Source organism: Nipponia nippon, unplaced genomic scaffold, assembly GCF_047370975.1.
Source record: "Nipponia nippon isolate SJK-2023a ecotype South Korea unplaced genomic scaffold, ASM4737097v1 scaffold_9, whole genome shotgun sequence".
Taxonomy (NCBI): Eukaryota; Metazoa; Chordata; class Aves; order Pelecaniformes; family Threskiornithidae; genus Nipponia; species Nipponia nippon.
In genome coordinates this window covers 34,790,818-34,804,258 of record NW_028262413.1, presented here as the reverse complement: position 1 = coordinate 34,804,258, position 13,441 = coordinate 34,790,818, and the positions used below count along the sequence as shown (strand labels likewise).

General features: G+C 37.1%; 1 protein-coding gene across 7 annotated transcripts in view; it reads left to right on the top strand.

Moving 5' to 3' along the window:
- Window positions 1-13,441, top strand: part of UNC13C (unc-13 homolog C) — a 262,536-nt gene that overhangs the window by 161,263 nt on the left and 87,832 nt on the right. For all 7 annotated transcript variants that reach the window (XR_015701258.1, XR_015701259.1, XM_087743345.1 and 4 more), the window contains 4 exons: window positions 2,782-2,932; window positions 5,792-5,860; window positions 7,233-7,322; window positions 8,353-8,481. Coding sequence is in view for 5 of the 7 variants with exons in the window: in XM_087743345.1 (XP_087599471.1) it covers window positions 2,782-2,932; window positions 5,792-5,860; window positions 7,233-7,322; window positions 8,353-8,481 (439 nt within the window). In the remaining 2 variants the exon portion in view is untranslated. The remainder of the gene's footprint in view (window positions 1-2,781; window positions 2,933-5,791; window positions 5,861-7,232; window positions 7,323-8,352; window positions 8,482-13,441) is intronic.

The window sequence follows — 13,441 nt, the reverse complement described above, 5'->3', positions numbered from 1 at the left end:
TTTTTAATGACCTGACATTACGTTCTCGCTTGATTCAGCAGTGTTAAAATTTCACCTAATAAATTGTAGTTCCCATGAAGCAGACTGCTTAAAAATCAGAGCTGATTTAATACACTCAGATGTGGGTGGAAGTCAGTGTTGAGTTTTTCTTACATTTGCTTGCCCAAGGTGCTGTGAGCTGTAATGGTCTTTGGTTTCTTCAAGAAAAGTGAAACAGTAAAGTTGCTAGCAAGTCAGGGAGTTAAAAGCATTCAAAACCAAATAGAAAACCACTTCGCACTGTTATTTTGTCTGTGATCAGCACTCAGCCCAAATTCTTACTTTCAAAAAAATGCTTCCAGTTGGAAGTTCTAAAGGTTGGAATGGCTAAATGCTGGCATCCTGAGGGAGATGATGTTTAGCCTGGGGACTAGTTGTACTCATATTCTGCAATGCAACCTTGTGTGGCAGTTTCTTCCTTTCCCCTCTTCCTTTCTTTACTGTAGAATTCAACATTATGTAAGCATAAGCCCTCATATTTGTACTCTGACCAATGCAGCTCTGCATACTGCAGAAGGAAACTGCTCAGTGCCAGATCTTCTCACAAGTGCCTTTGACCCACTTAGTGGATGAGGGAAAGGCTGTGGATGTTGTCTGCCTGGACTTTAGTAAGGCCTTTGACAAGGTTTCCCACAGCATTCTCCTGGAGAAACTGGCTGCTCATGGCTTGGATGAGTATACTCTTCACTGGGTAAAAAACTGACTGGATGGCCGGGCCCAGAAAGTGGTGGTGAATGGAGTTAAATCCAGTTGGCAGCTGGTCACAAGTGGTGTTCCCCAGGGCTCAGTATTGGGGCCAGTCCTGTTTAATATTTTTATCAATGATCTGGAGGAGAGGATCGAGTGCACCCTCAGTAAGTTTGCAGACGACACCAAGCTGGGCGGGAGTGTTGATCTGCTGGAGGGTAGGAAGGCTCTACAGAGGGACCTGGACAGGCTGGATCGATGGGCCGAGGCCGACTGTATGAGATTCAAAAGGCTCAGTGCCGGGTCCTGCACTTGGGTCACAACAACCCCATGCAACGCTACAGGCTGGGGGAGGAGTGGCTGGAGAGCTGCCTGGCTGAAAAGGACCTGGTGGTGCTGGTTAACAGCCAGCTGAATATGAGCCAGCAGTGTGCCCAGGTGGCCAATAAAGCCAATAGCATCTTGGCTTGCATCAGAAATTGTGTGGCCAGTAGGACTAGGGAAGTGATCGTCCCCTTGTACTTGGCACTGGTGAGGCCGCACCTCGAATACTGTGTTCAGTTTTAGGCCCCTCACTTCAAGAAGGACTTCAAGATGCTGGAGCATGTCCAAAGAAGGGCAACAAAGCTGGTGAAGGGTCTAGAGAACAAGTCCTACAAGGAGCGGCTGAGGGAGCTGGGGTTGTTTAGTCTGGAGAAGAGGAGGCTGAGGGCAGACCTTATCACTCTCTACAACTACCTGAAAGGAGGCTGTAGCGAGGTGGGGGTCGGTCTCTTCTCACAAGTAACAAGCGATAGGACGAGAGGAAATGGGCTCAAGTTGTGCCAGGGGAGGTTTAGATTGAATATTAGGAAAAAATTCTTCACCAAAAGGGTAGTCAGGCATTGGAACAGGCTGCCCAGGGAAGTGGTTGAGTCTCCATCCCTGGAGGTATTTAAAAGAAGGGTAGACGTGGTGCTTAGGGACATGGTTTAGTGGTGGACTTGGCAGTGCTACATTAATGTGCTAGGTTTGGTGATCTCAAAGGTCTTTTCCAACCTAAATGATTCTATGAGAACAGCTCTAACTGAACTGCTCCTAATGGGAATAGGAGGCTCACCCAAACTTTTCTCCTTCTCCTACTGCTGCTGCCAGCTTCAGCCTTCAATAGCCAACTGAGTTCATCACTCTGAGCTTCTCCCCCATTCCAGTAGCATACCTCGCTGTATAAATGCCCATATTTCTATGCTGTGTGCATGCAGCACAAAGATATGCCGTGGCTTTAATCTCCCTTGTTGGTCCAAGCACCATGCCACAAGACTGGTAGTGCTGTAGCTTCCCTCTGGGATCAAAACAGGTCAGATCAGGAAGCTGGATAGTAGTTACAGAATTGTAAGAATGTAAATCTCCTCAGACTCTGCAGGAAATGGAGGATAAAGCCTTTTTTCTCCTGAAGCCCCAATTGGGCTCAGTGACAGACTTTCTCTTTTCTTAAACATTGTTTTCCAATATGAAGCTGGTTTAGGTTTAACAGACTGATTACTTAAACTTTACTGGCCTGAATCAAAGTGGAATGGTTTCAGTTACGGTCTAAATCAAATTAAGGTGAACCCAGAAGTTGCTCGATGCCTCACCTTTTGTTAATAATGTAGCCTAAAATACAAGCCACAGTAAAATGCTCGTTTGAGTCTTTTTGTTGGCATCAATTAAATCTTTCTCCACTAGAATATAGATCTCTTGTGGCCTTTTATGATGACATGTTTGTGTTTGATTTTAAGTTTCTGTTTAATAATGAATGTTTTGCTTAATAGCAGTTAAGACAGTTAAATCATGTTTTTGTATTTAAGATTAACAGAGTAAGAAGCAAATGTGAATCTGATGTGTTCATTTTGAAAATATCAGTGGGCAACAAGGAGAAATTATATCAAACGTGTTTGGATTTTCCTCATGGGTATCTGCACAATTGTCCATGATGTAGCTTGAAATTTACATCATTGGAGCTGAAAAGAAATTGTGATGAGAGAAAGGGCAGAATCTTTGCCATCTTTAATAACTGTCAGTTTGTTTGAATTGTAGGCACTTTTCCTGTCTGTCTTCTAAATATATGTGCCCTGGTGTTCCAGCAGTTATGAGTACGTTGTTGGCCAATATAAATGCTTTCTATGCTCATACTACAGCAGCAACTAATGTATCTGCCTCAGATCGGTTTGCAGCTACCAACTTTGGGGTAAGTAGATTTTCTTTTTCAATAGAATACTAATCCTCATCTTTTTTTTTTTTTTCCTAATACGTGATACCATATTAACTTCTAAATTCAAACATTTTTAAGAAGTTGGTCATTTTAAAGAATAAGCATTGCTATTAGCTTTTGAAAATTTTACCCTGAGTCTTTACAATCAATCACTATAAAAGCTAGAGAAGATACTGTTCAGTTCCTTATATAGTGATATGTAAGGCATATAGGGTAGAAAGCACTGGCACACATGCATAATACTAAAATCTTCAACAATCAGTTTTAGTTTTTATTGCAGCGAGGCTTACAAACTACCAACTGCACTAGACTGCACTAAGGTCTAAGTATCGGTTGCAATTACTTTCTTGGGCTATATGTCGTCAGTGAACTCATATTAGTCTAGTGGATCTAGCCATAAATACTGTTGTTCTTCTCACAAGAGCCTATAAGGATGGACTTCTATTTTTGCTGAAATAATGGTGCATTGTTCAAGTCCTGGATTTAGGTATCAAAAATTTTAGGAGGAATACCAGCATCTCAGGATGTGGTAGTACTTTTTTTGTTGTTGCTAACTTTCCTTCAGTGGATCAGTATTTCACAGTGTGGACTTCCTAGTCTTTGAACATGATAAAAAATTAAAGACATGTTCACTTTGTTCACACTGTATTCTGATTTGTTCGCCTACCCTCACTGGGGAGATGAGAGTGGGAAGGGAGAGCAATAATTCAAAGAGGTTAGAGGTTGCTTTCATATCTCTACTATTACACATGATGTAGTCAGAGTATAAACACAGTTTGATGCTGGAAAATGCATTCCTTCCTCTTTCTTTTGTATGGCTGTTATTTGTATGGTTGATATCAAAGCTATTTTTCATTTAAGAGTAGCTATGAAAACATGATAGTGTTTTCTAAAATACCATTTATTGACATGAAATAAAATATTAAACATAATTAGAATTTATTAAATAAAAATTATACTTGTTTGAAGTAGCGTTAGATGTACTAAGTCTGTTAAAAAAATTAAAAACCCATTAAGTCATTGTTTTCAGGTCCATTCAGTATTTTTTTAGAGAAATATTTACTCTAAATATCAATTTAATTTTCTTTTAAATGTTAAGTCTGGTGGAAGTACTCACATATAAATGTACCCAGGGCCAGATCTTTAGTTTGGAAACAGCATGTTCTTGAACTGGAACTTTATCTGCTGCTTCTGCTAGAGGTTTGCTTTGAAAGAGGAATATTAATGTTGCTCCATTACTATAAAGTAAAAAAGTTTTATAGGTGAAAAGCACTATCAGAATATTTATGATTTAATTATTGTATTGTCATGATAGCACAGTATTGCTCTGTTCTTATTCAGGTTTTCTTTTATAAGCTAATCAATGGTTTATTATGGAATGACACTGCATCTTTGTTGAAACAAAGCTACTCTTTCCATGTTCAAGCCCTATTAGACTTGAGTTTGATCCAGCTTTTGAAATTTAGAGTGTTTTTGCTGGATTTTCTATATTTTTTTCCTTTTTTTCTAATGTTAATGCCAGTTTACCTTCAAATTGCAATCCAATTCATAGTTCAACAGATGGATAGAAAGACAATAGTAAGCATCACAAATAGATATCTGGAGCTCTTTTTTTCAAACAATTGACTTATAGGCAAAATATTAGATTATTTTCCTCTCTTGAGCCAAAAGGCTTTTGTTAGTGGATAGCTGCACACCATTCATCAAAAAGAACATCTCAAATTCAAGTCCTCAGGCTACAGCTGGGAAGGATTTGGCTGACTGAATATTTCATACAGATTTATAACATGACAAAGAAGTTCCCTTTTGATTGATCCCTTAAGGGAACTGTGCCAAATTAGTGGCTTTTGGTGTAGGTTAGTGCTCCACTGATGAGAGACAGTGCATAAAGAACTCTATTTTCATATTATTGCTGATCATATTTCAGGGATGGTGCGGATACCATCATGCATTCTGAGAGCTATCAGATCTTGCTACTTCCACAAGCCTGCTGCTTTCACATAGACTGGCAAGGATTTCTGCATAATTTTGTGCAGTGGACTATGGAATATGTTCTAACATGAAGACTGGTAATTAGAAGCTCTCATTAGTATTACTTGAGAATGGCACAACTCAGCTGGGTGTCTCACAGCAAAATGTTTTCACTGCACCTTCATCTATCAAGATAACAAGTTTATCTCGCATTTGAAAGGGAAAACTATAACTGCATAGTATTACTTAGCTTGTTGTTACAAAAGCCACTGTTTCTGAGGTATAATTTTCAATCATACTTTTACACCAAATTCTTCTGTAAATAAGCATTGTTTCTTACACATTAAAGGGAGGGGGAAAGTGCCTTCTTCAAGAGTGTAAGCAATTACAAAGCAAATATAAAAATTTAACAAGCTTATCTGTTTTAATAAGCCTTGCTAACATAACTTAAAACTTTGGACTTATATACTGAGTTGATGGCTGTTATTGCATTTTTGGTCAGTAACATCAGGCAATGCTTTTAAATTTCTAGATATTTGGAGTTATTTAACAATGCATCAGTCATTAGGAAAGGAAAACACTGCATAGGAAAGTATGTCACCTCAGTAATGTATTGCACAGCTGCACAGTATTGAATGCATACCAGGTAAATCACAATATAGGATAGAAAGGGAAAATAAAGTGATAAAAGATACATTGCCTGGCCTTGAAACACAGATATCTCAGACCAGCACTTTTATATGAAACAACAGAAAACAATCTATTTTTCAAATAAGTTAAGAATGGAAAGCAGCTTTCTAAAAACCCATCAGTTATAAGAATCTGCAAATTCTTATGCAACATATTCTTGTTTTCTTTTTACAGAGAGAAAAGTTCATAAAACTGCTGGATCAATTGCACAATTCTCTGAGGATTGATTTATCTAAATACAGGGTATGTGCCATGTATTCTGTCTAGAGGAAAACTCAAATGTTTTTTCATGTAAATATCCCTGTGCACTTTATCTGCTTAAAGAAGTTTTAGAGGTTAATCCCTCTTGTGGCATAGAAGCTGAAAATATTGGGTGCTGACATGAGATGCCAGATCCTTTGGAACAAAAACTTACAGAACTTAAGCAGTTTAACAACAGTATTTTTCCAATTTGAAAAAAGTTACTATTTTCTTTCCAAAAGATAAGAATGGGTCAAGGGATGAACAGACATTCAAGAAAGAGTAGGATTCAACAATTTTGGTTAAATTAATCCATAACTTGATAAAGTTAATTCATCTGGGAATTACCTTTACTGACTCATGTACTGCAAATTGCAGTTACTGCTGTATTTATTCTGAGAGGCTGACGTCTTTGCTGTAACTTCCATGCTAAGATCCTAGGAATGTCGAAAGATACTTGACTCCTCATTTTCTACATGGTAGGAATTCCAGTTTCATTTCTGCCTCATGGAAGCTCTTTCCACTGAGGTATGCTCTAAACCCAGCCTTTCAGGAAAGAAGCATGCACTGAATACCTGCAAGTTATCATACCGTTCTGAAGTCTCTCTCCTTTTCCATTGCACTGTATCGTGAAACTTTTGGATGATACATAAGCGATTAGGGCTCCATCAGCTATGGCTCTCCTTTCAGCTTCTAGAAATGGCAGCCTCCAACTCAGGGATTTCTCTGTTCATCTGGCCTGCTTTCTAAAGCCGAATGAGAAATGGAATATTTAAAAGGACCCCAAGGCATTAGAGGTGGTAGAAGTTGCACATACTCAGTTTTTAAGACCATATCCTTCATGCAGCAGATATGTTCATCCTAGGATCTTTTAATTTTGAAGAATGTTATCCAGATAATATTGGAGCATGAGGATATTTGGCTGATGTTTCATTAGTAGGAAGCCATTTAAATAAAACTACTTCCCATCAGTCTTCCTGTTAACCTAGAGATCATAGCAAAAATTTCATATATGGTTTCTTCATTAAGCTTACTACTACATTTATGCCTACAATTGATTTGTGTACCATGGAAAACCCATAAATTATTTTCATTAGCAACATTTTCCAGTCTTTTTGTAGTATTTTTTATTCCATTACTGTTTTGAAAATATCACAATATTTTAAATCATTCATGTTACAGGAGCATTATCAGAAGTGTTCCTATTCATGTCATCACTGACTTCCTCACAGGCAGAATTCAGGTGACACATGAGCATTTCTAATCCTTTGCAGAAGCATCTGTGTTTTCCTAGAGGGTTTTTTCCCTGGTTGTTCAAGGATCTTACCTGTAACTCCAATTTCACATGATTCCTCTCTTCCTCCCTCTTCACCAGGATAATTTCCCTGCCAGCAATTCTGAAAGACTCCAAGATCTGAAATCAACTGTGGACCTGCTTACCAGCATTACTTTTTTTCGAATGAAGGTATTGTCCTTTATGACTCTAAAAAAAAAAATGCTGTTGCCTTTTATTTTCCAGGAAGATCATACTCTATTTAATACTCGCAATCAATTCATCTCCTTCAGTTTTAAATTAAATCTCTCAGCTTACTGAAGATCATTGAAGTAAAGTCATCTTATTCATACTTTGTATTAACAATGTGGTAAAAGCCATTATCTTTGAAAAATAAACAACTATCTTTTCCTTTTTTAACACTTATTTTTACATGTCCTGAAGGAAACAAAAAATTTACCGTTTTAATTAGTTTAAAGTCACATAAAGCAAACTCAGTCGAACTCATGAGGAACGTGTGTCATACAGAATAATGTTTTCCTAGTAGTATCATAATATCACATGCCAAACAGCAAAATAGGTCTGATAATTCTACTTGCTTTAGTCGCTCCAGATGTTGATATCTAGGTGGTAAAGTTCTGAAATATTATTAGAATTGAATGGTACACATTGATACTACTGGATGAAAATACAGAAACACAAAACAACGTTTGTTGCAATACCATGTGATTTCACTGTGTTAGGCACTACATAAAAAGCATTAAAATAATCCATTAAATTGAAGTTCAAATTAATGTATCCTAAAGTGGAGTAAAAAGCTGAACCCTTTGCTTTAAAAAATGAAGAGCTATTTGGCTGATATTCTTATTCAGAGGAAAGCACATAATTATATCGTTAATTATTTCCTAAATAATGGAAAAACCTTTAGATTTTCCACCTCTAGTGGAAAACCTAAAGATGTAAACACTTGGGCATGTATGCCTCTTTCATTATATGAATAATTTCATTCAAATAAAACTTAATGATACAATCTACTTGCTTAAGTATGTGTTTTAATGCATCTTTAAACTAAGATCACCTTAAGTCAACACAATTTAAAATATTTTTATCATTATCATATTTCAACGCTTTTCATCCTGTATTACAGAACTGCATTCATTGCAACACTTGGATTTTTTGTGTTCAATCTAATTCTGACATTCTACCATTTATGAAATATTAGGTCCTTGAATTGCAGAGCCCGCCTCGAGCGAGTACTGTGGTGAAAGACTGTGTAAGAGCATGCCTGGACTCAACTTATAAATACATTTTTGACAATTGCTATGATCTCTACTCCCAGTTAGTGGATCAGGTAAGGCCAATATGAGCTTGTTTCATGCTATTGCTTATTCATTATTGTTAGTTTAGCATAAGTAAATACAAAGCATTCCAGTGTTCCTTCATATCAAAGCACCCAGGTTATTTTCATTTTATTTATGTAAGAAGGAGCAATATATTATAAATAAACCCACAGATGCCTATGAACTCTAAAATGTTTAACAAGATGAGTCTCAAAATCAACACGTTAACTCATAACTGAGTCATCACATTGGACATGACTGTAAAATTGTCCAGTGGCTTTAGGGAAGAAGACATTAGATTGACTACTGTCCATTCAAGATCCTTAATTGGAAAAGAGTTTTTAAAAATCTAATATTTCACTTCAGTAGCTTTAGAAAAGAAGCATTATAATTTGCTGAAAATTATGTACTGTCTTTCCAGCCTTATATTTTAACACCTATGATATATACTTGGATCCAAGTTTTAGTAACTGCTTCAAGAAAGCAGAGGATAATTCTGTAATATTTCTTAATATTAGTCCATCAGGCTGAACTGTCAATGCAAGATAACTATAGCATTTATCATATTCCAAATGCCATGCAAAAGCCTTGAGAATGCTTTTTTTCTATAATATCGCCAGAGTTTATTCTATAAGTAATGTTAAAATTAAGAAATTTGTATCTGCAAAATAATATAACTGTCTTAAAGGAGCATCACTGCTTTATCACATTACCTCTTGTTCCTTACTTTTGCCTTCTGGGTGGTACACTGGAAAAATGGTATTTCAGTGACTATTCCTGCCTTGAAAAGGATTAATTAAGTTATTTGGCAAATGCACATTTGCTGTGTAGTATATAGTAGATAAGAACAGTCATACTACATGATATAAGACATCAAATTTTATCTGAAAGCACATTTCACTTGAATCCAAAATATGAATTCCTGTATTTCAGGAGAGGCAGTACAAGCTATATGTGCAACTTTTCTGAAATGGGAATTTGTGTTCTAATGTTGGATTCCTGTTACATGAGAAAACTTATCTCTAGCTCCCAGGCTTTGAACGTAAGAATTTCCCACCAGCACCCATAGGCACCCCACACTCTGAGTGCTTGTGTATGTGTTTATTCTCCAACAGATATTGCAAGCTGAGTAGCAGTACAAATTAGTAGAAGGAGCAGCTTCAGAAATCACTTCTATTTGCCTCATAAACTGTTCTGTTTTCTTGCTGACATTTACTCTGCAGCAATTTGATCTTCTCTGTTAAATATAATATGAGCTTTTGCTAGACTGGGTATCGCATAAGTCTGCAGAGTTTATCAGTAAGTGCTAGCCATTTTAGTAAACAGTTAAAAGTGAAGTAATCTTACTTCTGCAAAGCATTGTGATACCTGCAAAAGCTTATCCATATTTAAAAATTTTCAGAACTTTTTTCTGTGAAATTGTAAAATATTTTAGCCTGTCCATTTTAGTAGATGGTTTAAAAATGCAGGGATATTATAGCCTTTATGTTTGGTAGAGGATTTTTAAACAAGTGTAAAGTGATGCCTCTGTCCAATTTTTTTTTTTTTTTTTTGAGCAGAAGGCTGGGCAATATCATTATATTATTTTTTTCTTACACAACTCTACCTAATGATAGAGCAATATGAAGTCCTGAAATTAAAAAAAAAAAAACACAAATATTCACTCAGCTGGAAAACTGAATTAACTGCATTTCACTGTATTTATATGCATCTTCTATTCTCTTTCAGCAAGATTTCCAGCAGGTGAGTTTGTATGTAGAAACTTTAAGCAGACAAGTGTCTATAGAGTTACAGTCACTAGCAAGTACAAGAAATTTTAGTGAAAATGTGCAAAAAGCAAAATATAAAATTAAGATAAATAAACCACATTCAAAATAACTCATCACTAACAGTAATCAAACAATGAACACATATAATCTTAATAACAGATAGTAAAACCTTCTGTTTCACAACAGGTGGGAGGCAGTTCTGAGAAATATAATCTAACTAATCTTGCTTTAATAAAGAGATGAATAAAATAGTTCAAATTGCTACCTAAATTTTATGTCAACTCTAGAGTTGTACAAGGAAACTGCCTTCTGCATTATCCTCTTATAGGTTGCTACCAGTATATCTCCACATGCATTTAATTTTAGGAACAGCTAAGTATACAGCTTGTTGGAACCTATAGCTCTGGAGGTTTTCCAGTGAATCCAGATGCACTGCAGACTGGCTTGTGGTATCATTGTTATAATAATGAAGCAGTAACCAATATTGTAATTAACATTTCATTATCTTTGTGTCCAAACCTCTTACACCAGATTACACCCTTAGACCTTCTTCATTAACCAATCTCTTATCTCTGTTTGCCTCCCCATCAGATGAGGCCTCCTCCTCGCAGAGGGAGGAAAGGAGTGCATCCTAGCACGGTGGTGCAGCGCAGGAGGTTCATGTTTTAGCTGCACAGCTGAGATTTGAGCTGTGAGTAGTGAGAACTGAAATCAATGAACCCCAAAGCAACAAGAAATGGTTCATATGTAGGTCACCACCTGCTCTCACTCAGGGGAAAGACTGGCAGCTGTTGTCCTGCCAAGGCTGACTGCAGGCTCAGGGTTTTACCATGGTTCATTTCTGGCCTGAATCATATTGTGGATCATGTTACGAAAAAGTGAAACGTGGACAGTCTACTTAAACAGTAGTATTTCCATCTGGCCAGATGTGGTAGGTTCTTCCACATTATATATACTGTCTCTGTGTGTAACTCATGTTTACCACCTTCTGCATTTGCTTTTGTCTACAACCTAGTTGTAGTATCTGAATGTGTGTGATTATCTGGTTTGGGGGTGAAAATAAAACAATGAATGATGAAATTGAGGGTGCTTAAGCTGGAGTTTGGGGAAATTTATCACTATAAGAAAAGTAACAAGTAAATCACAAAATATGCTCAGCAATCCCTGCTTCCTCTTTTTATTACTTCCTACCTTTGTGTTAGAGACACAATCACTGTTATAACGCAAATATCTTGCAGCAAAATATCACTCCTGGGGAACAGCAATATTTCCTGGGGTGAAGCGTGGTAAATGCTAACAGTATGCAAAAATGTCATGCTACAGTTTCATACCAAAATACAAAGAACAGCTGATGACAAAAAACAAATAAGTGCTACAGACAGTAAAACATGACATCTTGACAGCCTTACTGCCACGTATATTACTGTCCTCATTGTTTGAGACAAAGCACTCTGATGAGGAACTACCTAATTCCTTATTCAGCAGTTGCAGTACTTTCTCTTTTTAATTAACGCTGATCTGAGTGAAGAGCTAGCTGCCTTATGTTAGAAAAAGTAATGCCTTGAAAAAGTAGTTTAGGAAAGTGCTTTGATAACTTGCTGACTCAATTTACAAATATGTCACTGTTTCTGTTTTCTTAAGAAAAGAAAAAAAATTTGAAATCTTGGCTGATGCCTGCAATGACTGAAGTCCCTTCAATAATTCTTTTTGCAGTCTTCTCCACTGAGTGAAACCAATAAAATGCAAATCAAACTCTTTCTGTTCTCTGAAGAGCTCTTGATCAGTACAAATCATTTCATGACTGATAGCACCAGTATACTGGAAAAAAACATGGGGATACTCTGTATCTGACACCTGCTCAGCACAATATTGAAATTCTACTTGATTTTGGAGACCTTCTCTTTGTCTGTTACTCATCTCTGTGTGTTGTCTCAGTGAAGCATGGTGCAGAAGACTGGAGCTAGCAACTAGTTCTGGAGCCGGGTGTTACACAGCTGTGGCAGCACAGTGCTCTTCCCTTGCCATTTACCTCTGCTTAGAGGTATAGCACCTTAGGTCAGGTCAATAATGTACCAATAATATCCTAGCTTTTGGGAATCAGACTTTCTGTATTAACAGGATGCTGTAGACTAGCATGTGGATGGACCTATGCTTTGAGAGCTGGCTCCGTTTTGCTGTACTCGTCTGTGAGTCCCTGGTCACTTTGCCAGTTGGGATTTGGGAACCCAAGCCACGTAGTCACTGAGTGTACCTCTTTTTCTTTGGTAGAAATGACAAAAAATCAGTAGATTACTAATTTCTTATAGAAATACTACAAGAATTGAATCATGAAGCATGTCACCTGTGATTTCTGAACACATTCAGAAGTATGAAGCAGGAAATAAAGTTGTACAGTAGTGAAAGCTGTTTACCCCAAGGAGTCTTGTTTTTCAGACATGCAAATTTCAGTGCCAAGTAATACTTGTTGTGAGGCACTTTGTTATATTTACATACTGCTTTAGATCCACTGAAAAGGTTCTGACTTCTGCAAATCTGGCATGCAGAGGGTACTTAGAGACCTCTCCTTATGTTCTAGCGTTGTGTTTGATGAGCAGCATGTTAGCCACAGGAACATAAAAACCTTTGATAAAGTACTTTAGAACAGCAGAAGGATGCATTTTTGCTGGGATATTTCAAGCCCCATCCTGAGAATTCTCTATCAGAGAAAGACCAGTTCTTACAGATAAAATTGCTTGTTAGAAGCTTGTCTGAGAACACTGGTTAGAAAGTCAAGAGAACAACCCATCATCCAGTGACAGCAGAGATCTGGTAAAAGAGAACGTAGGAAAAGCCATAGACCTTCAACCTTGAAGTAAGGAAGGGTAGTAGTATTGTCATCAGAAGAGATGAACAAACAAACTGGTTTGTTATCCAAAGTCTTATACTCTTCAACTGTTTATGTTAATTCTAGGTGCATAGAAGTGAACTGTTGTCAGTTAATGTTAGATCTCCAAAAATCCAAATATTTTTCAGTGCTGAAATCTGAATGCTGGTAAAGGTTAGTTATTAATTAAGAACAATGAGCAAAATAAACCTGAACTTTACCCAGGTCTTAAATACATATTATCTCATAAGCAACAAAAGTCTAATCAATATTTGTTTTTGTGAGATTGCAGTTAATTCACAATCCAGCCCCTCTGGTTGCAAACATACATACTCCATG